The 24,497-nt window shown below is 43.7% G+C and overlaps 4 protein-coding genes across 5 annotated transcripts; all 4 read right to left on the bottom strand.

Moving 5' to 3' along the window:
• Window positions 1-1,106: 1,106 nt before the first annotated feature.
• timm17a (translocase of inner mitochondrial membrane 17 homolog A (yeast)) lies at window positions 1,107-5,308 on the bottom strand. Its single transcript, XM_049734877.1, has 6 exons — window positions 5,202-5,308; window positions 4,264-4,363; window positions 3,911-3,974; window positions 3,057-3,185; window positions 2,865-2,975; window positions 1,107-2,329 (listed from the first exon to the last, which is right to left on the bottom strand). Exons 1-6 carry the CDS (start codon window positions 5,225-5,227, stop codon window positions 2,253-2,255), a joined length of 507 nt encoding a protein of 168 aa, XP_049590834.1. The 5' UTR covers window positions 5,228-5,308; the 3' UTR covers window positions 1,107-2,252.
• A 909-nt stretch (window positions 5,309-6,217) lies between these two features.
• On the bottom strand, window positions 6,218-10,485 carry lmod1b (leiomodin 1b (smooth muscle)). The gene is made up of 4 exons (XM_049734027.2): window positions 10,003-10,485; window positions 7,493-8,778; window positions 7,117-7,417; window positions 6,218-6,952 (listed from the first exon to the last, which is right to left on the bottom strand). Exons 1-4 carry the CDS (start codon window positions 10,240-10,242, stop codon window positions 6,926-6,928), a joined length of 1,854 nt encoding a protein of 617 aa, XP_049589984.1. The 5' UTR covers window positions 10,243-10,485; the 3' UTR covers window positions 6,218-6,925.
• Window positions 10,486-11,066: 581 nt separating this feature from the next.
• Window positions 11,067-15,593, bottom strand: shisa4 (shisa family member 4). The gene is made up of 5 exons (XM_049734033.2): window positions 15,303-15,593; window positions 14,411-14,588; window positions 14,086-14,222; window positions 13,786-13,977; window positions 11,067-13,684 (listed from the first exon to the last, which is right to left on the bottom strand). The coding sequence occupies exons 1-5, from the start codon at window positions 15,391-15,393 to the stop codon at window positions 13,644-13,646; spliced, it is 639 nt and encodes a 212-aa protein (XP_049589990.1). The 5' UTR covers window positions 15,394-15,593; the 3' UTR covers window positions 11,067-13,643.
• A 454-nt stretch (window positions 15,594-16,047) lies between these two features.
• On the bottom strand, window positions 16,048-24,414 carry ipo9 (importin 9). Of its 2 annotated transcripts, none has more exons than XM_049734025.1 (24): window positions 23,784-24,414; window positions 22,387-22,448; window positions 22,196-22,282; window positions 21,917-22,118; window positions 21,709-21,797; window positions 21,537-21,623; window positions 21,331-21,450; window positions 21,132-21,232; window positions 20,630-20,688; window positions 20,410-20,561; window positions 20,247-20,345; window positions 20,058-20,164; window positions 19,791-19,930; window positions 19,543-19,705; window positions 19,210-19,436; window positions 18,959-19,107; window positions 18,588-18,716; window positions 18,239-18,514; window positions 17,982-18,148; window positions 17,624-17,757; window positions 17,423-17,542; window positions 17,233-17,343; window positions 17,077-17,153; window positions 16,048-16,731 (listed from the first exon to the last, which is right to left on the bottom strand). In XM_049734025.1, the coding sequence occupies exons 1-24, from the start codon at window positions 23,932-23,934 to the stop codon at window positions 16,621-16,623; spliced, it is 3,120 nt and encodes a 1,039-aa protein (XP_049589982.1). In that variant the 5' UTR covers window positions 23,935-24,414; the 3' UTR covers window positions 16,048-16,620. The 2 variants fall into 2 exon arrangements, with proteins under 2 accessions (XP_049589982.1, XP_049589983.1); XM_049734026.1 differs by having other exon boundaries at window positions 19,543-19,702.
• Between the last annotated feature and the right edge of the window lie 83 nt (window positions 24,415-24,497).

Here is a 24,497-nt window from a genome sequence, read left to right as displayed (position 1 = left end):
AACTAATGCACACAATTTATTCTTCAATTCTACTACTACTACTAGTTCGTTAATGTATTATCTTTTAGAGTCCCATCCTAACCCTATGCTTTTTGTATTACAATTACTTTTTCAATGTGTTTTCACTTGATCTAATTTACTGTAATTTACATAGATTTACGTGTTTACATGTATTTGTTTCTTCTAATATCCTTATATTTACTTTTTTTCTTTGCATCATTATTTTTAGATGTTTCTTTCAGATAAAAACTCAAACGGAATCAATGTCCGGATTGTTATATGTTACTTATTTCGGTGTTAGACTGTTTCCATTGCTTATTATAAAAAAAAAAAAAAAAAAAGAAAAAAAAAAGTCAGATGCTATGAGGGAAAATTGTAAGCAATGAGTCTTTATGACACATCCATGAGTTGCTCTCAAGTCACTGTGACACATTTAAGTATTTTTCTGATTGAGAAATCAGTCAGCAGTCCTCAAAGTGGAACAAAAAAAGGAAGTGGGTCAAGGAACGAGACAATCTTTTTTTTTTTTAAATACTGATAAAAGTGTCATTATATTAACAGAGGTCTACAGAGGTTTATGGAAAGCCAAAGGACCTCAAATCATCACAATGCGAGAGGAAAGTTGAATGCTTTTCTACTTTTTTACAAAGAAAACTAGAGACAATCCTCTCGGTTACCAAGTCACGAATTTGAGGTGACAAACTGTTTGCGCAGCTGTAGTTTCCATGCAAATATTTACTCTGATTAATTTAGCCAGAATTAGCATTTAGATAGAACGTCACTTTAGGAACCTGTCACGTTGCTTACTTGCTTGTGCACTGCAGTGTTTGAAATAATTAAAGACTCTCAATTACCATTTACACCGTGCACACTGGTTTTACTTAATTGTTTTGTATGTATCCTGCAAGAGTAATTACTCCTTTACTGCTGCTTTATCGTAGGTTATTGATAAAACAGAAACTCGTTCCGATTTACGTATCCAATTTCGCCGTGAAACATACCCCATGCAAGTTTTAGGTACCAGCGTCCTCTAGTGGTCAATTCGGTCACATCATCATGCCAGGAACGGGAAACCGTTCACCCCTGCCATACTAATCAAAGACACATTAAAACACATTTGAGTTTATTGTCGTTTGGTACAATCACTCATACAGATTGAATACAGGATGTAACGACCCTCAGCATGAGTGGAACCATTGAGTTGTAGTGATTATGCCTCATATCTCTTAAATTTTGAATGGAAAAAGAACTTCTGCATAAAACATCCAGTTGACTCTTTACATTGTAAAAATAAATACATGGTCGTGAAGCCAACTGGAGAAGTCGTATTGTATGCGACAAGAGGCCCCCGCTAGCTCGAGCATGTGTTCTATTAAGGCAAATACAAGGGGAGCCTTTAAATATGTACACAGAACACTAAAGTATTATAAATTATCACGCTTCTTATTTTTTTTTCTTCACGTCCCACACTCAACCAGGTCACCTGGCCTTCATCTGCATTAGCTGGGCTACAGGAATTCATTTAAAAAAAAAAAAAAAAAAAACCTCCCAATACAGAGGAACCTTCAAAAATGAATGTGAATTTGACCAACATTCCCTGGAAAATGGATCTCAAAATTCAAAAAGAACTTTTTGCTTAAGCATCACAAAGGCCATAAGTGATGATAACCATAGAAGTGGAAATGGAACTTTCATGACGAGTTTTGGATGGCCTGTCTGCTCACCAGTCCGACATTACATATACAAATTAGTTATTGTTATGTTTCATTCCAATCATGTTTTTGGTCAACGCCTAGCATAATGGTATATTTTCTAATCAAGCAATTTTTCTCCCGTTTCCATTCATCAACACAATGGATCGCAACGAGTCTGACTGCTCAGTGCAATGAGCAATAGAGTTGCGAATGTAAATAAAGTGTCTTATGGCAAGCAGTAAGAGCGTGGGCTGACTTTTATGCTCGATGGCCAAGGAACCAATTGGCAAAAATGTTTTTCCCTTTTTAATCAAATGCCATCCATCCAATTTTAATTTCCACCGCACCTAGGAAAGAAGAAGCCAAAACGTGTATTTTGTACGAAAATGAAGATGTCACTGTGAAGTCTCAGTTCACCATGTGGTGGAGGTGGGGGTGTACTTGTCTCTATAGTTACGGGTGTGCAGGTGTGTCATCTCCATTTCCACTTTGTGACCCCAGCAAGGAATTTAAAAAAAAAAAAAAAAAACTAAGAAAAGCTTGAGGCAATCAGTCCTTTTACTGATATTGTCGGTAGTCTCCAAAAGGGGCAGCGGGCATGGGTGAGGGGGCTGGCTCCTCTGTAAATTGTGGACCTGAAAAACACACACAAGGGCACACGCACAATAAAATCAAGATACCTGTTTGTTGTCTATGTTGTAATTACAGGGATGTTAGTTATATAGTAAGTCAAACACACCCTTGGGAATCCATCCATCCATACATTTTCAGAACCGCTTAGTCCCCACGGGGGCTACGGGCGTGCTGGAGCCTATCCCAGCTGTCAACGGGCAGTAGGCGGGGAACACCCTGAACCGGTTGCCAGCCAATCGCAGGGCACACAGAGACAAACAACCATTCGCACTCGCACTCACACCTAGAGACAATTTGGAGTGCTCAATCGGCCTACCAAGCATGTTTTTGGGATGTGGGAGGAAACCGGAGTGCCCGGAGAAAACCCACGTGGGCCCGGGGAGAACATGCAAACTCCATACAGGGAGGGCCAGAGGTGGAATCGAACCCGTACCCTCCTAACTGTGAGGCGGACGTGCTACCCAGTGCCCCTTCGAGCCGCCTCCCTTGGGAATCATGAATGTTAAAACCAAATATAATGAATGGTGGTCAACTCACCTGTGGGAAATTGTGACGAGGCAAACCTTGACAGCATAATTCCAGCGCCCTCTATTAAGGCTAGCAGGATGCCCCCCATAGCTGCCGAGCCCACCATGGCCACTGGTCCATCTGCATAGAAGTTCAGTTAATGACCTGATCACACGTGTTTGGAGACCAACATAGGCTGATTTGTTTAAAAAATGTGCTGACTTCTAGCAGCAAGAATGGCTCCCGTCATGGCGCCACTCGTGATGGAGTTCCAGGGGTCCTCCTTCCCGCGGACCTTCACCAGGCCACAGTCGATCATGGAGAAGAGGCCTCCCCACACTGCGAAGCTACCTTGAAACGCCAGAGATGGAGTTATAGATGGAAAGGGCATCAAAGGGTTTGAACTACTCCGTTCCGGACAGCGCTATAGAGCTCTGTACGCCAAAACCAGCAGGCACAGCTTCTTCCCCCAGGCTGTTGCTCTGATGAACTCACACCACTCTGAGAGTCTCAGAGTCATTGCTGTGCAATAACATCCTGCTCTCTACACCTTTTTTGAATTGTCTACATCAGTGGTTCCCAAAGTGGGCGGTACCGCCCGGTGGAAAGATCTGGGGGGGCGGTGAGGACGAAGGGGGCGGTAGAGGGCGGTGAGGACGAAGGGGGCGATAGGGGGCGTCAGTCCGAAGTCAGAAGTTGAAAGGGGCGGTAGGGGGGCGTCAGTCCGAAGTCAGAAGTTCGAACGACAATTTGTACACAACATGTGCGGTTGTGGGTGGATGGACGACAATTTGTACACATGTGCGGTTGGACGAGTCAGTCGACGGGGGGGGGGGGGGGTTTCCAAGGTTTCTCATTTCCCCTAGCTGGAGTTTTGAGTTTTTCCTTGCCCTCCTGGGAGTTTAAGATCAGGGGATGTTTGAGAATATTTGTCATTTTTCACATGTCCTGAGTGTTGTTAGTCACCTAAATTTTGAACAGAGGCTGTGATGTACCTAAGTCAAATTCCTTGTTTGGCACGCTCAAACATGGCGAATAAAAACTCTTGAATAATTAAATAAATAAAATAAAAATACCTCCAAGCTGTGGCGCTCTAGTCTTGATGGCAGTCATGCTGCCTCTCATTCTGTGATTCATTCCCTGCAGAGCACAAGGTCAACAATTAATTGAGTCACTGGTAGGGCCCCAACTGATATAGATGTATTTTTTGGCTGATTCAAAATCTGTCAGTATCTAATTCTGATAACCAATTAATCAGCTGACTACCGGAGTATCGTTAGTTCATTTGTTTAATGCCTATTTACTCAATGTTGATGAGGAAGATGCTCAAGAGTTATAAAATTCAAAATATTGAGGTGAATGCAACAACTATGAATTCTGAAAGTTGTCATGAGATTGTGTACAGTGTTGTGTGAGTGAGTGGTCCTACCGAAGGCGCGTTCCTGAAGCCTTTTACTGCTTGGAATATTCCACCCCCAATGGCCCCCATGGTGAACGCACCCCCACAGTCGTCCACAATCCTCCAGGGACTGAAAACAGAAAGAATTTCATCTCTAATTTTTTAGATGCAAGATGAGTTTGAAATGTTATCCACGAGGTTTGGGTTCTTAGTTTTGGGGTACATTTAGAGTTTAAAGGGGATTTTTTGGGGTTACACTTTAAACTTGACCATTCACTCATACATTATGATAGGGAGTAGCACGGAAAATAGTATTAACGTTTATATCCAAGGAATATGTATGCATAGCAAAGTGACTAATGCGCAATATATAATGTGAGCAAAACTGTATGACAAGACGTGACTTGCTTGACATTGAGTAAAGACTCGACTTGACTTACTAAGGACGTGCATGAAAGTCTTAAGTTATAACCTGCACAAAAATGACATGCCCCCACCTCTATTAAAGATATTAAAGCGTTACTGACATCTTTTAAATGTTGCGCAATCAGTCCCTCTCCCCCTCCCTCCCTTGCGCCTATGGTAGTTTGCTTATCAAATAGCTACAGCTAACACGTACTCAAATACTCGTCAATTTAATAACTCAATGTGCCACAGTCGTGATAATCCCGTAACCCGTTTGAGACAAGACAGTGAGCAAAGTTAGAGGAAAAAAACGAGATGACATATTGGAAGGGTGGGCAAATCCGCAAGGTCACTACAACGTGCTTTTTGGCACGATGTCATGTGGCTAGAGCAATATAACGTCATTTTAGCATCCGTGCTAAACGGCGGTAAACGAGCCGGTTTCCAATAAAACAGAATAAAACTATATAGATATTCCACATCCTCGTTCGAGTGACATGATGTGTTATAGGGCGCTGGAAAAAAAAAACATTCAATTAATTATTTTCACCCAAAAGACTTACCACGGCTCTCTAGCATACTCCTCCATTTTGTTCTGCCGTACCGTGCCGTAGCCCGAGTGTGACGACAGAGTGAGGTAATGACGTAACGCGAGGCGTTCACAGGCGCATTCAGGTGCACAAACAATGGTGGGGAAAAAAACAATCGCCATAAAGTCACGATGGAAAACGGATCCAATGACAACATTATTATTATTATTATTATTATTATTATTATTATTATTATTATTATTATTATTATTATTACCACCATAGTTGGATGTCATTTTTTAAATATAGTATGTTACTTTTTATTTTTACTATTCAGCCAATATGATTTAAAAAAAAAGTGTAATAATGTATTTTCCAACCTCATTGATAACTCAAGTATTTGATATTAAATACCGAGAATTAACAACACACATTTTTGTGTGTGCATATTTTGACTGCATACTAAGTCACAGCACACAGACTCCATGTTAAAATAAAACCCTCATGTTTTCATTCCTTTGCAATCTATCATTGCTGCCGGTCAGTGCAGCAGCACACAGAACGCACACGACAGAGAAGTCGAAAGAGAGCTGGACAGCAGCCTGCTATTAGAAACCACAAAGGAATGAATTACAGCGTCAGCCTCCATAGAAGAAATGACCAAATATAGACATTTGCTGAGATGTAAACTAGCCTTCTGCTGATGTTCTTCTTGTCTCCCCACTAGACAGCTTCCACCCTGTTCCCTTCAACAAACAAACTTTGCAAACACATGGACGTAATAATACCAGATGTGAAACCTCAGAGCCCTTCTGGCTTGGTGGCGGTGAAGATGAATGATGTATAGCAAAGGTATGCATATTTTGTGCAATTTCCTCAAAAAGTGCAGACAAAGTCAGAGATTCAGTCACTGAGCCAAAATGTAAATTAAATTAATTTGTTGCAATGGAAAGCACATATCTCCATTTTCCCGATGCAATAAAAAAATGTTTTATTGACATTCTGAAACATGTTCATATTTTATAATGAATTGCTTTTGTGAGTCAACAGAAACTTAGCAAAGCATTTTATTGAAGATGTACAGGCTTTGTAAGAAAGGCGCGTGTGTCATTGCAAAATGAAAAAAAAAATACACAGAGGAAGTGCCACGCAATCCTTGAAGAAAAGACATTCACTCAAAAGTTATCAATTTACGATATCATCCTTAAAAACACATATTGTAGCTGTATTGCATTAACGTTACATACGATTATCAATCACGTTAGCTAGAAACTTTCTGTACAACATTTCTAAATTTGTACTTTCTAATCACTGCCATGTAATGATTGCCAAACTAAAACTCCATAGTGGCAATTTTCCAAATCAACTTTGCCTGAGATTTATTGACATGAGACGCATAATCCAAGATGTTCTTTTTCTGTGGTGTAGTTTTTCTTTCCTTGAAAACCATCAGGCCATCAATTGTAAATGCTAAACATTCTTTGTTGTTTCTATGTTGTTTTAACTCCTTCATTAGTGCAAATAACAAACAACCAGCAAAGAGCGATATGACGGCAAAATGGACGACTTGCAGACACCGTCGTGGGCCCTGTTCTCCACAAGGGTCCTTTTGGTCCAGTATTCCGTCTGACGGAATACGGCGGCCTCGTAATCAAGACTGTCATACTCGCAAGATGGACCCTCCGCCCGAGGGAGGGTTTGTCACCTTGCGGCGAGATGTCCGTTCAACCATATTCTTAAGTTCCAGATGGGAAAACTCACTGCAGCCACTTGGGTATGGGCACCTGTCGGGTGAGGAACCAAAAATCGATGAATGGCCTCGGCACGTTGTTGTTATTCAAATACAGAAATTGACAGAGGCAAACAAATTCCTAAACTAGCCCACACATAAAAAAAATCAATAAATGCTTTTTCAACCCTAATTTGCATGACTTAATAGCGGTCGTACCTTCTTGAGTTGTTCGATGTTGCTCCCCCTGATGGAGGCAAGCAGCTGGTCCCTGGAGTTCTTTGCCCCGGCACGACCCTTCCCGTCCACGCTCCTCCGCGATACCGGCGTCAAAGAGTTCCTTAAAGAGTCCACTTCTAGCATGAGAGGGGGAGGAGGCGGGGGCCCTCCCACAGGTGGGGGCGGTGGGGGTGGAGCAACCCCGGCTCCCCTCTTGGGGGTCAGCTTGGGTGAAGGGATCGGTGAGGGCATCGGTGATGGTTTGGGGGATGCCTTTGGAGAGTTGAATGTGGTGGAATTCCTGCAAGAGAGAAATCATTTCTTAAACTCAGTCATTGCAGCAACATGACAGTTTTCTTAATATTTCGTTACGCACCTCGGGGAGCCTCCAGCACCCAGCTTGGGTACCTCCAGAGTATCCTTCTTGTCGGTTCCATTACCGGCCTGGGCCTGCTTCTGCTCTTGCAAGCGCCTCTGACGCTGGCGGTCCATGTTCCGACTCAGGATATTGGTGGTGGTCATCCTGGGCCCCGCCAGCTCAAAGTGGTAGCCCAGTTTAAGCAGGGTGGTGTTGTCCTTCAGCACCTTGATCATCTCCATCTCCGTCTTGCCTCCGCAGATGTGCCGCTGGTTCTGGAAGCGCAGCTCGGTGAGGGTGGCGTTGTAGCGCAGCGCCTGGATAAGGGCCAGGATGCCCTTGCCGGTGAGATGGTTGGAGTCCAGATTGATGCTAGTGACGGTGGCATTGTGGCGTAGCGTGTTGGCGACGGCGTACGCCACGTGGTCGTCGGCGCGGCAGTTGGCCAGCGCCACCTTCCTGACGTGGGTGTTGCGGCGCAGCGCCTCAGCCAGCTCGATGAGTGTCTTGGTCTTGATCACCTCTGAGTTGTTGACGTTCAGCTCCACCAAGGACGGGTCGTCACTCCGGACCTGCTCCAGGAGCTCGTCGAACATGCTAGCGTCTTCGTCGGCGGCGTCTTCCTCCTTCGTTTTGGTGGTCGGGGCTACGCAATTAGCGAGTTTTTCCTGGTTGTCCACGTTCTCCTCTTCTGCTTTCTTCTCCAAAGAGTCGCTGTGGTTGAGAAGTTCTTCGCCTTTTCTCGTTCCCTCCTCCTTCTCAGATGCTTGTCGTTGCACTCGACAAGCCGCCTTCTTGTCCTTCTCCTCATCCTGGTGTTTCCTCTCCTCGGGAGTTGGGTTCTCCTGGGATTTGTTTTGCTTCTCCAGCATTTTGGAAACCAGGCCCTGCGTCCTGAAGCTGTCGGATCGCCGCACCCGTTCTCTGCCGCTTTCCTTCTCGCTTTTCTCCCGTAGCCTGGAGATGATGTCCTTGGTCTTGGTGTCTTCCCTCCTCCTGCAGTCGTCCCTACGGGTCTCTTCTTTCTTCTTCTCCTGCAGCTTGGAGATCACGTCCCTTGTTTTGCTCTCTCGGCTCTCTCTTCTGTCTGTCATCCTGCTGTCTTCACATGTCGATTTCTCTTTGCGACTGTCCTTCAGGTCCCCGGAGAGCTGACTTTGCTCCTCTTTCGATGATTCTGGAGCTTTCTCGTCACCGGGTTTAACCTCGTTTTCTCTTCGTCGTTGAACTCCGGTGGCATTGTTGCCCTCCTGGCTTGTCTTCCTCTGGTAATCCTGCCTCCGGTTTTCCTTCTTGGGTTCAGCCTGTGAGAGGAGACAAATATCAGTGTTAGCATCCACAGCTGAACCAAACAGCAAAATGTAACGCCTAACCTACTGTAGACAAGTATCCATGTTTAGCTTTTTAACTTGGGGTGTAACAAAAAAATAGTAAAATCAGGATACCATTTCTGATTTGAAGAACCAAATATTCTTCGTGGTGAGATTTTCATTGATTGTCCCAAAATTGCAGTCTTTGCAATTTTCAACTTGCATTCTCCTGAGGATAATCCAATAATTAGATCTTGAATTAGGTCTACAATAATTAAGTCTTTGATTGCAGAAGTGAAAAGATGCTTAAATGTCTGTCCTGACGATCTGTATTTATATACCTCACTTGGAGCGAACTAAACCGCGTCCCTTTATGACCATCCGGCTCGCCATCCGTCTGTAACACAGCATGTGTTTATAGCGGCCATCTTCTTCTCTTTTTTTATTTTTTTTTTTGGCTCAGGTTTGCCAAGTGTTTAATTTGCGATCCCTGTGGCGAGCCAGGCTAGAGGACGCATCCTTAAAAGGCAGTGAGAGTAGGAGCGATCAACCGAGGAATTCCACCAGGGCCCGGGATTAAGGAACCGTACGCCCAACTGAGTACATAAAAACTCCTTGACAGTGGATCGCTTCGAATCAAATCAAACAAAATGACATTTAAAGAAATATCATCTCTCAAAAGGAGGTTCTTGCTTGCGAGGAATTGAATGTCAAATGTAATCAGGCCTCGGTGGGATAAACAATATTTTTGGCAGCCCCAATGAGGAGCTGATGGATCCAGCTGGCCTCTTGCTTCAATCCGCTCTCACAAACAAGCTCATTAGATCTCAATGTTACATTCATCGTCCCATTTTCTATATGGTCTGTTAGGGTTATGAGGTAGCTGGAGCATCTCCCAGATGACTTTTGCCAAGTGAAGTGGGATCCACCCTGCTTTGGCTGCCAGCCAACTACAGGTCACATATTGACAACTAACCACTGATGCCGCCTGACTTTTAACCAGAGAAGTGGAATCCACCTCCAGTCACAGGGCACACAGAAAAAAAAAACTTTGTAGATGAGCTAGAGAGAGAAGTGGGGTATGACTTCAACTGGAAGTCAGCTATCGTCAGGTTTTCAAAGACTGGAGCTGAGACTCAAACCCACGACCTGAAATGTGAGGCAGACAGGCCAACCACTAACACACCGTGCTGCCACATTTCCCATGCAAGACTTTACCTGGAGTGTGTACTCGTTGCGGCAACTTTTGGCATCCTGGTGGTTGTTCTTGCCTGTGGCGAGCTCAGCTTGAAGGGTCACCTCGCCGTCATCCGGGTTAATGTCGGGCACCTTCATCATGTCCTTCTCCAGCTCCTTCATCTCTTCCGGGGAGAGCGTTGACAGCAAGGTGTCCAGGTCCGGGTCCTCGCTCACCTGTCGCCCCATCCGGGTCAGGCCTCTCACCTTCCGTCTGGACATACTTAGATTGCGTTTGAAATTACAAAAAATAAATAAATAAATCTGGGTCAAGATATCAAGCAGCTTTGTGGCAAAATATTTCCATAGGTCCCAGAAAGAGCGTGGCGTGGATCTCGGTCTGACTCACATGCTTGCAGAGAGGGCGGTCAGTGACAGAAAGCTGCTGAGAGGCTGGGACATTCCTTGGAATCCTGGGAAAGTGCATGTCCATGTTTAGAGGACGGCAAGCTCCTTTAAAGGGAATGGGAAGGGCTGCAGTTTATTGAGGTGCCAGATGAGAGTTTACACACAATTACTGTTATTACACAACTGCTATTTTTGTTCATTACTGGTTTCCTTTTTTTTTTTTTTTTTGGAGGGGTGATCAATAACATTTGGGAATGAGCAACAGCTATAAACACAAGTTTAATTTGTTGCATGACCAACTCGTATCTCACAACATTTATATCTCAAATTGTCTTGTGCCTTTGAAATTAACTGAAATATTTACCCATCCAAGCCTCTTAAATAAGACCAATAAAAAATGCGTAATGTGTTTTTAAAAAAATAAAATAGAATTTAAAGAGGTAAATTGTTCATACCACATTTTTTGCTTCATTTAAACAGTGCTTGGTCTCATTGACACATTTTCTCCTAATACTGGTGAATAACACTTCATAAAGGCAAAATATATTTTAAAATGTACAATACGTAATGGTAAGAATGAATATTTATGTTCATTCGAGTAAAATGTGGCCAATGGTCAAAGTATGACCACTTAGAGGTGCTAATAAACACAATTCACAGGTTCTTTATAATCCGAATAAAACAAGACACGGAAAGCATACATTCCAAAGTTAAATTTTATGTCATTAGAAATAAAATCTCTTCACTCATATTATACATTACAATTACAAAACATTACATTTTAGTTGTTTTCAAACTCAGTTAAGTTTAATTAGACACACGGGATCAAGAGGAAGAAGAAAAAAAAACAACAAAAGACACAGAGGAATTCCAAAGAGGAAAGCGTTCAAACATTTCCAGTGTGCTTTACAATGGCTCATTAACTTCCGACACAACACGGTTTTCTCTCACCGGCTTAAAAACAAACAAAGATCAATCACATGAGTGGCAACGTGAATAGGCGAGGAAAAAGCAGTTTGTCTAACAAAGGGGGGGAGGTCAAACATTTTAGATAATTGATCCAATAGCCAACTAGATATCACTTTTATTATATTGGAAAGCTAAGAGTAATGACAGGATATTATTTTGAAAAATAATCTTATTAAAAGACCAAAAGGCAGATGAGGAATGGGATTACAAAACTTCCAGTCCGAAAATATCACTTCCTATTTTTTCCCCCTTTTGCAAAACTTGTCACTTTGAGCCTTGCAGCGTAAATCCAGCTTTAGTTTCATGGCGAGAGTGAGGCGGGATGTTGGGTATCCAGTTCAAAAATTCAAAGCAGCATTACCGACCAACAACTCCCCTGACCTGATGTTTCACCAGAACTAATAATAATTTGAACAAGAAATATTCAACATGGACATCACGCTAACACATTTTGACATCAACGTAAACGTAGTTCTACTTCGTTTTGGAAAAGGAGAAAAGCAACAAAGTGGAGAACATGCCGAGGTTGGTACAAAGTGCAGCTAATAGGAATGCTAGCTTGCGATGACAAATGGAAAAGTAACAGAGTGTTTTAACTAGCGAGAGAACTCAAAATTTATTAGGTATTCCGTATGTATCGTCATAGCAGCGCCACACTGGAAAGAAAACACTACAGCAGTTTAAAGGTCACAACTTCACATTTTGTTACTTTGGTTTTGAAAAACCAGTACTTTTTATTCCATAGAGGAAAAACCCTGAATTTATTCTCATTTTTCCTCGTAAATGTTAAGACTTGTTCTTGTGATATTCTTGTGACATCACAACTTCTGATATTATCGTTCACTACAAATGACAACTTAAAAGTGTTTTGGGGGAAATGACTGAGTAAAAAACTACAACTCCAACCTGAAATTAGTCGTAAAATTTTCAGGAATAGTTTTGAACTAAATCTAGTACTCCACACATGAACTTTTTGCATCATGTGCGGACATATAAAATTAAAACTTGTCTTGAACTTCTATGTAGCTCCTTGTGAAATTAAAAACGTTCTTGTGCTACTTTTGTAAATTTTACAACCTAACATTTTGTTCACGGTAATATTTCTACTTTTTGTTGAACTGAGTTTTTGGTGTAATTGTACAATTTGTGTTGAAAACACTTTTTGCCACCTAAAATGATTTCAAGGGAAATTGTGACTTCTCTCATAACATTTCAACATTGTTTATATGACGTTTCTAAAATGACCTTGTACTATTCCAATGCATATTTCCTTCAAGTGAATGACCATGTTTCTGGTCATTGTAAAACCCGTAATAGAATTAACTATTCAATATACATATATACTATATATAATATTACATATACAATATTACTATTTCCAGTTCAATGACAACCTTTGTCATAGTACAAAAGTACATTTTCCCCCCCCAGTAACTTTACCAGATTCTTCTTTTCATATTAACGGAATTCTCATAATGCATCTTATTTGAGATTATTTTGAGGACCACAATTTTACAACAAAAATAAATAAATAAACCTCAGAACGTTTGTGACTTCATCCCTCACTGGCTTTCTTCACTTAAAATGACAACTTCCCCCAACAGTTGTCTTGCTCATGTACAACCTCTATCTGGTAATATTAACTTAATTCTCATAAAAAAGATATATACTTTCCTACTTGTTCTTTTTTTAGCATGGCACTTAAAACTTTGCTTTGTACTAAATACACATAGCCATTAATCTAGAATCAAACATGCACCGCTTGCACGGAAATTGCAAGTTTTGCTCATAGTAAAAACCAATAGGAAAAAAACAAAAACAAACATCATGTAATTCTACTTGTGGATCAGTCACAGTGTGTTACCTCATGCCATATTAAAACTACTTGAAGCAAGTGTATTTGCGGAAAGGATAAACGAGAAATAAAATATGATGGGATGACAAAATGTACATACCTCTGAACCCAATAGTGTTGTAGAATTAATCCTTTCCATTGGGATTTACGGTGGCTTTCGCCAAAGAACGAATCTTTTAAATGGCTGACCACACTGTGCTAACATGCTCGCACACTTGCCAAATGGAGGAGAACACAAGTGAAAATAATGTTGTTAGATTTTAAAAAAACTATTATATAAGTATAATTTTTATGCTGGATGAACACACTGAAGTATTTGTTTGTTGAGGTGTGTGAGAAATGTTGCTGCCTGTCACTCTTTTAAAACAGTCTTTTCTCCCCCATTGCTGCTACTCACCACATTTCATGAATGAGTGTGTGCAAGTGCGGGTTTGTCAGTGTTTTTAGCTGATCAGTGACCAGGATATTGTGGAGGAGAGTACGGTGGAGGGGCTGAAAAAGAAAGAAAACATTTACAATCAGGTCAGAAGCACCCATTTGAAGTTATGTGAGGTGCTATACTACGAGGTGTCAATGCCGTGTGTGGTGATTACCTTGGCTGTAAGCAGGATCCATATTGGGAGGGGGATATTGTCCGGGCTGCATCATGGGGTACTGTGGAGGCATGCCTGGGTACTGAGGCGCCATGGGATAGCCCGCATGCGGATAATCAGACGGCCCGAGTGGTTTCCCGTAGGCGTCGTAGAGAGGCTCAACGGGGTAGCTGGCCATCGGGATGTGCTGGGCTGGGGGGCCAAAGATGTTCGTATTGTGGCATGAGGGAAGTTTACTGCGCATTGTGGCATGAGGGAAGTTTACTGCTTCTAGGATTCGTTTTAAATAGAAAATCTTACGCTCATAAGGAGTCCTGCCCCGCTGTTGCCTTCTCTGGTAGAGATAACAGCAGGAACACATGAAGCAGCACACCATGGTGGCGATGATGACCACGAAGAGCAGGATGGACGAGGCGATGCCAGCTAATGTCGTTGGACTGAAAAGAACCAAACGACACACGTGGAACAATAGAGTAAGCACCCTGCATGTTTGTAGTAGCCACCATATGGTTGTCACTTGCGTTAAAAAGTACATGTGCGTAATATCTGATGTTTACGTTTACAAATGGGGACGAATGTTCGCAGTTCAAATCTGGCAGTTTATTAAACAAAATGCCGCGCCGACCTGAACTGGAAAAGCATGCAGCGCTTCTGTTCGCGTTCTGTGATCATCTTGAAGGCGTCGAGGCAACAGTAACGCCGCTGACAGTTTCCGCAGCAGAAAGTGATGAGAGGGCAGTCGAAGCCGTTGTGCCACGTGCCATTCTTGTCCACGTACCACAGGCAGTCTTCATTGGCTCCCACTACGGACAAAGATGCAAATGCAAAGTTATAGGGGAGTTATTCGGGTGATTATGATGGCGCAAAACTGCTCTATGCCAAACTAAGAACACGATGTTGAGATTGAAATGTTTTCTCTTAAAAGCAGCAACAACTGGCATCCCCACGTTGTCTGTAACTGTCAGAGAAAGTGTAGTCACAGCAACAGTTCCTATAGAAATAAAACACTGTATCTAGTTCCTTCCACATTTCACTCAAATGATCATGGGGCGTGGGAATAAGGTAGACAGAAAAATTTGCTGATTCATGACTCAATGCATTTTGAAATGGACACAAATATGTCACGATATGCTAATGAAGAGTTTATGTGCTACCTTACATCATTAGTACACAAAATACAAAAAACGCCGGATGAACTTGCAATTTGATTAGCTTGTACCAATCTCAATATGGCGACCATTTATTTGCGTCAGTGATGCTATAAGTACCCGGATGTTGAATTCTGTAATTTTACGTGTTACTTAACCAAACACTGTTTCAAAGCCCAGAAACGCGATAATTGCTTTGAAAAAAAATGTTTGCACGCATGGATATATGCATATACACACACGCAACTCAGATAACACTGACTGTCTACGCGCAAATGTACACCCGAAATAACGGAACGGGTAACTTTTGTTATCAATCATTGGCCGCGGCGTGGCCTAAACGACAAGGGATTATCTTCAAAATCTTACCCGGAGAAGAGAAGAGGACGACGGCTAGTATCGGTAATAACACGGTCGCTGTAGTCGCCACTGATGAGCTTGTGCCCGCGTGAAACCCCATTGTCGTCCCTTCTTCTGGAGCGAGGCGATACAAAAACGACTTAACTTCACGGTTGTCACATATGACCCGAGCTGGGAAGGAAAGACAACACGCGTCGGCTGGACTCGTGGTGTTTTATCCGTCGAAAATGACACACAAGCCGACTGTGACGTCGTTCGACCCTTCTCGGATGGTGACGGTGCGTTCAAGTGCTCCGCAGAAAATGTCGGAATTCTCGAGATTCATAATACAACGGGGTTTTCAATACAGAATGCGAGATGGTTTAATATAGTGACAAAACAATGATATCAAAATTTCTGTATTTTATTATCTTTTGAAAATGTTGTGGACATTTTAATTGGTGCTATTCTTTAAAACGTCAATAAATACAAATGTTTGTCGAATGTGAATGGGCAGTGAGCGCAAGGCAGTCTAGAATCTAGATGTGGGACATATAATTATGTTGAGTGAGGATTTAAGAGATTTACATTCTCAAACAGTGGGATTTACGACCAAAATTATAATATTTGTTCCACGTTTACCCAACCAGATCAAACAACCAATAAAACAGTTTGTCATCAGCTGCTTTCCTTTGACCTTACTGTTATGCAACAGTGTGAAAAAAACCCATGCATATTTATAGCCTTTGAAAGTGAAATATAAACCTGGAAAAAATACTTTCAGACTTTTATTTAGAAATATTTTTTTAATACCCACATTTGTGTGGGCACAAGGAAACAAAAAGTCTGGTAATCACCATGGAAACAGTGACAAAAAAGCCACAGTAAAGCAGAGACATGAGTGCACTAAGAGCTTTACATTGCATGATAAGAAACAGTCACTATTTCCCGGGAGAATAAGGCCTCCAATCATAAAGAACAGGCAGATATGTTTCCTCTTTTGTTGGGTGGAGGTGATTCTGTCTGTGTATTTCTCAGAAATAAAAACAAAGCATTATACACAGAACTTGGCAAGCAGTTCATCGGTCACAGTTCACCTGGCCCATTGTGAAAGCTTTGACCTCCCATTTGAGCTTCACGTTCAGTCTCTTGTGTGTCACTGAGATAAAGTCCTTTTTACAAGTGTGTAGAACCAGGGCGTCATAGGGAAGTGAGCTTCCATCTTTTCACTCTGGCGTCAGCATGATCGTCATTCTTTTTCCCAGGGCAATTGACGCTGTGAGCGTCAATGATGAGACGACAGGGGAGAGGAAAGCAGGAAAGGTAGCAGGGAAGAAATCAGCAGGGGCTAGAGACCTATAGACTGCAGTGTTTGTCTCTCATTGTTGTTGAGGTGGCCTGAGAACATGCTGTAGCACGGCTGATGGGCAAACTGGGTCAGGAAGTCGGTCAGGTATGCCTAGGTGGAAAAACAGGAAGCGTATTAACATTTCATTATGTATGTCATAGTAATAGTTTCTATGATAGTGTTCATGGTTGCAAAATACTGGACACTAACTGGTGGATTGTTGTCCGTCTGAGTAGCGTAATGTACAATAATCACAGCTGTAAACCAAAATGGTGTTTATAACATCATTCTTATTTTGATTGTGTCAAAACAAAGGTCACTGTGACTCAAACTATTTTTTTTTTAAACATATAAACGTTGCAGGCCAGCTGACTTTTGGAGATAGGCAGAAACTTCAGTCTTTAATGAGCAATCAGAAGTGGGACCAAACACAAGCTTTAATGCTTTTGGATGTACCTGCAGGTCAATCTGATCTAAGGGATCATTTAAGGCATCGGGATCGTCGTCGTCCTCATCGTCGTAATAGTCATCATCTGAAAGAGAGAATGGTGCATGTACAAGACACAGTCATCGAGGAAATAATACCCAGGACAATGTATGTGTTGTGTATACCGTATTTGTTGGAGGAAATGAGGTCTGATATCAGCTGCCCTGCCAGCCCTTCTTCATCCTCCTCCTCCTCCTCATCTTCATCCTCCTCCTCCTCACACATGCTGTTGGAGTCTAAGACCAAACACAAAATGGTGACATAGGCTGGATTGAACCAACATCAGCGACAACAATCCCGAGTCTCTCTGGTTACCTTGGGTCCAGTCAGCTGGGTTGGCACGGCTAGCGTTAGCCTCCACGACGGTCGACAGCTCATTGATGATCAGTTTAAAGATTTTCACCAGCAAAGGAATGTTGGTCCAGCGCTCCGGGTCTGCCAGGGAGCATTCAAAGCAATTCATCAAGAACAAGTCTCGCTTCAAAGTCAAGCTTTTTGCATTGTTTGGTGTCTTACTTTTAGCTGTCTTGGAGCGAGTGCGAATGCCTTCTGCGGGATTGTAGATCTCTTCGCCCTTCACCATGATGTCCTGGAGACGTTTGTCGTCTGAGTTGAGGCTGTACTGCAGAAGTTTACAAAGAGCCACCGTGCTGCAGAAAACACAACATAACCAACATAAATATCGCTGGTGGCGGGCACAGTCCTTGTTCCGGAAGAAAAAGAGAAAGTTAGATTTGCTGATCCTTCTGCTGTGAAGTTGAAGTTTTGGTTTGATTTATTGGGCATTATTTTTCATTAACTGGAAGTTGAGCTGCCAGGTTTTGGGCCAACTGTCTTTGAAGGTTGCACAGTGTAGCGTCAAAGTAGTCCTGACCTGACTTTCCCCTCGTACTGTCCATAGAAGAGGTGCTGCCTGCTCATCCACTCCGTCATGACAAACTCCAGAGCGGGTTTTCCCGTGGGGCCGGGCAAGCTGCAGAGGAAGTCCAATAGGGGCTCCAGTTGGGAGTGAACCAGGTGGGCAAACACCATAATAAGAGACTGCAGAGAGAGCCACAGAAAGACCAAGGAGAAAACGTTCATCAATGCCATTCTTTTTTTTTGTGTGTGTGTGTGTGTTCCTTCGCTTACCTGCATGACACTCAGAGTCTCCGCTTGCTGCATCTTGCTCAGGATGGCTCGCAGAATCTGGTCCAGCTGCTCGCCGAGCTGTGTGCCGGCCCGGGAGATGAGCGTGGAGACCAGCCTTCCGACGAATATGGCCGTAAACTCTGAAGTCCTGGGGTCCAGCAGCAGGTTGACCACCTGCATGACGTACCACACGCCGCTGTTGCCCTGGTCGTCACGCCACTGCGCTATTTGCTCCAAGGCGACCGAGACGTACGCCCGCAAACACTCGCCACCGTTCTGCAGAAACAAAGAAGCCATTTTGCTCGCACAGGTCCAATAAATTGGCAGCTGGAATTCTTGCTTTGTTTACCTGCATGACAGTGTTGTCGTCGGTGCGTAAAGTGCACTGTGCCATTACGGGGAATGCCTGGCACACCAGCATCTCGGAAAGAGGCGGTTTTGTGTTGCGCACGACTGTGGTCAAGGTGTCAATAGCCGTCTGTAACGTACACCACAATAAGATTTTGAGCAGCAACTTTTGTTCACTTTGCTTTGGATTAGAATGTTTTCAGCTGTTTTCTTTGTAAATGATTTTAGGTGTTGTGCTTTTAATTGTGTGACAGAGCACATTTGGTTACCTTGTGTAAAAAATGTGCCATATAAATATATTTGACTTGCCTAAAGTTTCAATCAAAGAAACACTTCAAAATATTAGTATCATTGCACGTCTTGCAAACTTACAGCACAGAGTCCAGTCGGGATTTTGTCGGCAGGGGCCTGCATGATGCTGACCAACGTGGGGATGAGGCGTATCTGCATGGGTCCCTGACAGCCTTCGATCTGAGACAGTTCCTTGAAGATGCCCTGAGCCAGGGACGCCACCACCGGGTCTGAGAACAGCAAAATGAAATACTGTGTACACGTGTAGCAGTCATTCTGTTTTCCACTTAATGTCTTTAACCATGTGAGGTACCATGTGTGAGGAGGCTCACCATTGCTGTACTTGAGGAATACGGCGATGGTGAGGGGGCAGATTTTGTTCTCTGCGCTGGTGGTGAAGGCCGGGTCAAAGGTGCACACAATGCACAGCGTCTCCATGACCAGCGCCAGTACCTCGGAGTTGAACTGCGTTGCTAGCTGGACCAGCCCTTCCAGGATGCTGGGAAGGTAAGGCTGCAGGATATGCGTGTTCTCGGATAGCTTCAGTTGGTCACAATACCTGGAGGAGAAGTAATACATTTTATTCATTAAGTAGCCCAATTTTGATGTGGCTCTGAATATCAGAGTGTAATTGTGCAAAGACAAAACCACTGAACGGCACTCACCCCCAGATGGCCCTGACTGAAGATACGCGCACTGATGGGGGCTGGCTGTCATGGAGACCGCTCACTGTGGCCTGCAGGAACTGCTGGATGAGCTCAGGAGACATGGCAGCGGTGAAGCGACTGGCCGCCCACAGAGCACGACCAAGGAGGAACGGCGACACTGCTGGTTGAGAGGAAAACAGGAAAGAGAACGGGATGATGTTTTCGTCAAGCCAAATAAAATGATGGTCAAAGTGAGTCAGACTCACCTGCCAAGTTGAGGTCAGCCAAGACGACACCGGCCAAAAAGCCATGCATGTCAAATTGGATGCGGCCGTTTTTCACGTTCTCTGTGATGATGCTTTTGACCGAGCCGAGTGCTAGCATGCAAGCTTCGTGGATCTTCCACCTGTATAGGCAAACAAGAACACCCAGAAATCATAAAAATAGTCAACTTTTCACTATCGGGATCCTACATAAACAAAACTTCATGTCCACGCCTATTAAAAACATCATTCCACACATAAGAGCCTTACCAATGCTGATTGCCGCTGTTTTTGGCTTGCTCCGCCTCCTGAAGGTGTCTGGTGGCTGCCGCCGCCAACGCCGCAGCGCTCTCATTCTGGAACTCGGCAGCAACAGCCTGCGAACAAGGTTTAAATTCAACCAGCGGGAAACACACGGGTTCCCATTATTTATGAAGCGCGCCGGCCGTTTCATCCCACCAGCAGCAGGTCCTGAGCAGAGATTCTAACGGTGTAGGACAGGGTGTCGTCATCCTCATCCTCCACAAATTGGTGAGGGTTGGATGACCACACTTTGATCTGGGTGAAAGCAAAGCAATCAGTACCGAGTGACAAGGACGTGGCTCCACACGTCACGTCTCACCTGGTCCTCCGTCATTTGCATGTAGAGAATGATGTAATAGATGAGCTCGGGCAGCGCCTTCTTCACCGTGCTCTTAAACTTGTTCTTCTCCATTAGTGTGTGCACAAAATCAAAGATGCTGAAGACCAGATTCTCAAAGCCTAACACTTCACCTGCAATAGTCAGCAACAGCCCATGAGAAGATGTTCTGGAGGATATTGCGCTTTGTTGCCAGTCTCACCGTCTGAGTCAATAGGATTGTCCACTTCCTCTGTGTAGTTGACTTCCGTTCTGACATAAGTGGGCATGTTAGTTAAGGAATCTTTAGCAGATGAAGAAACTTCAAATCTAGTTTGTTATAGCGTTGTAATTAAAATGACAGGATTTCTTTTTCCATCAATGGTTCTCAACTGTTGCTACAAGAGGATCTTTATTTTGCTATTGTAGGCATGACTAGGCATGGGCCAGTTTGACAGTTTACCGTGTTTCAAAAAAACAGTCAAGGTTTCAATAACAGATAAAACTCTGTCACCGGCCCACTTCTCGGCTGGGTAGGAGTGAGCCGTTTCACCCACAGAAGAGGGAGAGTGAGGGAGCAAGACGAAAGAGCGACGTAAACTCCAGCATACACAATTTATTTATTTTTTTGGTCTGATAATGAATGAACTGAATGTAAGCAATTTATTGTGCTTTTCCATTTACCAAGCAAACTATTCTCCCACAAATCTGTTCAAAAAGGATATAAAGCTGCACTTTCAGTGAGTGTATTCCAAACGATGGGCAAAATCTGCTGCATGGAAGACACCATGGGCTTTGGGAAGTTCTGAACCAATGCCGTTATTGCCTGTGAGAAGATGTCGAGCTCGTGGTTTGCATCACTGACAACACGTAAACACGTTCATGGCTCTATTTGCAACCACCCCGTGTATGATTATATTTTACCTTGAGGACCTCCATCTTCAGGCCGCTGTCTGACGAGGGTCCGTCTGGCATCTGCAGGGCTTGCACAAATGCTTCTGTGAACTGCTGCACGACGGGAAAGATCAAGGCTTTGGCTGCACCCTGAGAACGCACAGGCAAAACATTGAGGGATAGTTGGCTGATTTTCAAGTAGTGCAAATTATTTTCAATTCTGAAAATGCCCTCACCTTTTCAAGCTCCTCAATAGCGCAAATGAGGTTGGCACAGGTGGTGAAGATCTCCACGGCTCTAGAACGGGTACGAATGCTGTACACCTGTCACAGAAAGAAATACCAAGACAAATTCATTAGATTAGATTAGTTAGATTTGTGGTGGTGGAACGGCAAAATGCGTGGTTACCTCAGCCATGGTGAAGATCTTGTACATCTCAGGTAAGATGACGGGAGCCACCAGCGGCATTTGTGTGTCCGTCACTTCCCGAGTGAATTCTGGAGACGCAACAACAACACAAAAATAAATGTAACTTGACAAAATGGTTGCGTTTTTTTGCTTACATTATATACAGTACCGCTCTGTAAGTACTGTGTGATCATTCTTGTGAGCGTACCTGTTAGGACCCTCATGGCCCCGTGCACGGCACTGACGTCGCCGCTGACCAACATTTCCATGAGTAGGGTAAAGAGCTGCGGCCAGGCTTCAGGCCAGTCCCAGTGGGCGATGCCGGACACGGCGTACGCCACGCTGGAGCGCACCTTGCTGATGGATTCACGCAAACCACTCGGCAGCAAACTCCTGATGGCTGCTTTGGCCTACAGAGGCAAGGGGAGAAAGATTTATGAGTGGGCTATTGACTTGTACTGGCACAGAAACGGGATCTAGTTGGTACCTGGTCGTTGGTTTCGGGGGGGCGGAACTTCTCCGAGTGGGAGCACCAGTGAGTTTCAACATACTGCTTCAGGATGACGGACGCTAACTGAGAACAAGGTGAGAAAGGTTGCGTGGTCAGGAGCTAACATGCAGCTGCAAAACTGTAGATTCATTTGGATGTAAAGCGCCTCCATCTTCACGCCAACTCACTTGGCGGATGGCGAGCGCTCCTTGAGGGTCGACTGTGAGTTCTGCCAGGTGGACGCCAAACTCTAAACGAGGGAAATAAAAAGAATGCAAACCACATAATTTTTTACAAATATTCCAAATATTCATGCATCTATAAAAAATGAGATGCCCAAAAACATTTAGAAAAAATATGCAGGAACAGGTACGTGTTTGTTTGTAGATGATATTGTCACCTAACACTCACGGTGTTTAGTAATAAGCGTATCCACAAAAGCATCTGCTTGGTAAAAACTTAAAAAATAATAAATAAATAAAAAGTAATCGCAACATACATATATTTTATTAAAGTGGCAAATTACAGTTTGATGGTTATTATTGTGAGAGTCCAAGATCATAACAGCGGCTTTCATCCCAAAATGACATGAGGCTGGGGTGGACAATGTTCCTGCTGACAAGTTGGGGGCCCGCTGAGTCCACTTCAAATGCTGTACCAACTAACATGAAAATCGCAGACAATGGACACATGCAAAATGCTGTGAGCCCCCGTTACTGTAACCGCTCTTTTCAAGTGACAATTGTTTTGTCGAGGCTGCTGTTTTAGCTCGGCCGTAACAGAGCAGTCGTAGCAGAGGTGAGACAATCGAAATGAATCGAGCAGAACCCGTGTGCGAGGAGGATACATCTTGTGAATATAACCCTTATCTGATTTAATAAGCTACTCCATCAGTAATCACATCAATCACATCTGAGCTTTCACCGCATCTATTACTGAATCACCTGTTGTAATCTCTATTACAGCTGGTATTCACTTTCCCTTTTCTTCATGTAACAGTTTGTTGACTGATGCATCATATTCAAACCAGAGCGGTAGAGAAGCACCTCTGCCTTGGTCAAATGAGACGTAAGGGATTGTTCACTAATAGTGACAGATAAGATTGCTTGAGCATCTGCCACCCGGAAGTGTGCGTGTGACGTCATGCTGAAAAGGTCTACTGGAAGAGACTTGGGTCCACACCCAATAGAGAGAACCTTTTGCAGGAAAACTTGTCATACTGAGTGGTTTCCATGGCAACCGTGCCGTTAAAAGGAATGCTCCGTTAAACTGGTTAAGACCTTGTTTCTCCAATTCACTTCACACTTTTCTTTGACATCTCAGGACCTGTTGCTAAATAAGCCAATAGAGAATGTTGTTTCCATCAGAGCTATAAGCAGAGTTAGCGTGGTTAACTTGTAGCTACCGTGTTAGCCAACGGAGACTGGACTAGTCTCGGCTAATGAGTTAGCCGAATAGGCAGACAGCTTGTCCACATGGCGCGTGGTGTCTGTCCCCCTACTGTCCCCTCCTCCCCACGCCGTTAACCCAACGACAACACCAGGGGCCCGTCCGGTAGTATCTCTTCCGATCGGCCGCCACTTACCCTCCGTCACTTCCAACACTTTAATCTGTTCCTCGGCGGCGGCGCGCACTTCTTGAACAGGAGACAGGATGGCCGTCAGGGTCTCCATGAGAGCCTCTTTTAGCCCCTGCTGGACCGGGCCGGCCACCGAACCCGACCGAACAGCACTCATGCTGGCGACGAATAGTTTTGTTTTTGTGATTCTCCTCTCTATGGCCGCTACTTCAACTACTACAAGTAATACTACCACTAATGGAGTGAGTCGGTCCACCAGCAGCTGTCCGAGGAGCAGCAAACCTCAGCCACGAAACGCTAAGCGCGCCAATGCATGGAAAAGCCGGAGGTGGGGACTTTTTTCTTCTACTACTATTGTTTTGACGGTAGACTAATAGGTTTAGGAGCGCAATACTGCCATCTAGCAGCCAGAAGTGTTGGTGAACTGGAACTATACGAGCAAAAACTGGATATTACAAATCAGTGAGCACCGTTCTTGTTTTTTCCAGGACAATTTTCAGGAAAAGAGGGCATGCTCAGTTACCACAGTACTAACTATTTTTCATACTTAAAGCTTAAAAGTGTTCCACATGAGAATATTGGCTGTAATTATGAGAAACTGTCATGTGACCTGCAGCTGACTATAGTAATTCATCCTTGGTGTAACCTACTAACTAAATTTGTTGGGATAGAGTCGACACAAGCATGTTTTAGGTTCATCCCGTCTTGTGTGACAGACTC

This window comes from Syngnathus scovelli, chromosome 11 (genome assembly GCF_024217435.2).
Source record: "Syngnathus scovelli strain Florida chromosome 11, RoL_Ssco_1.2, whole genome shotgun sequence".
In the NCBI taxonomy this organism is placed as follows: domain Eukaryota; kingdom Metazoa; phylum Chordata; class Actinopteri; order Syngnathiformes; family Syngnathidae; genus Syngnathus; species Syngnathus scovelli.
The sequence above is the reverse complement of the archived record's forward strand: the minus strand, read 5'-3'. Positions and strand labels throughout refer to the sequence as shown.

Excerpts from the sequence above, each read along its gene's own strand:
- lmod1b (XM_049734027.2), bottom strand. The coding sequence starts at position 10,242 with ATGTCCAGACGGAAGGTGAGAGGCCTGACCCGGATGGGGCGACAGGTG. Across the intron at positions 7,418-7,492 it reads GGTGCTGGAGGCTCCCCGAG|GAATTCCACCACATTCAACT; the intron begins GTGCGTAACGAA and ends TCTCTCTTGCAG. Across the intron at positions 6,953-7,116 it reads ACATCGAACAACTCAAGAAG|GTGCCCATACCCAAGTGGCT; the intron begins GTACGACCGCTA and ends CTCACCCGACAG.
- ipo9 (XM_049734025.1), bottom strand. The coding sequence starts at position 23,934 with ATGAGTGCTGTTCGGTCGGGTTCGGTGGCCGGCCCGGTCCAGCAGGGG. Across the intron at positions 19,706-19,790 it reads GGCTGACCTCAACTTGGCAG|CAGTGTCGCCGTTCCTCCTT; the intron begins GTGAGTCTGACT and ends CCTCTCAACCAG. Across the intron at positions 18,515-18,587 it reads ACGACAACACTGTCATGCAG|AACGGTGGCGAGTGTTTGCG; the intron begins GTAAACAAAGCA and ends TTGTTTCTGCAG.
- shisa4 (XM_049734033.2), bottom strand. The coding sequence starts at position 15,393 with ATGGGGTTTCACGCGGGCACAAGCTCATCAGTGGCGACTACAGCGACC. Across the intron at positions 14,589-15,302 it reads CGTCCTCTTCTCTTCTCCGG|TGGGAGCCAATGAAGACTGC; the intron begins GTAAGATTTTGA and ends CTTTGTCCGTAG. Across the intron at positions 13,978-14,085 it reads GGGCAGGACTCCTTATGAGC|CCCAGCACATCCCGATGGCC; the intron begins GTAAGATTTTCT and ends TTGGCCCCCCAG.
- timm17a (XM_049734877.1), bottom strand. The coding sequence starts at position 5,227 with ATGGAGGAGTATGCTAGAGAGCCGTG. Across the intron at positions 3,975-4,263 it reads GCTTCAGGAACGCGCCTTCG|GGAATGAATCACAGAATGAG; the intron begins GTAGGACCACTC and ends TGTGCTCTGCAG. Across the intron at positions 2,976-3,056 it reads AGCCATTCTTGCTGCTAGAA|ATGGACCAGTGGCCATGGTG; the intron begins GTCAGCACATTT and ends ACTTCTATGCAG.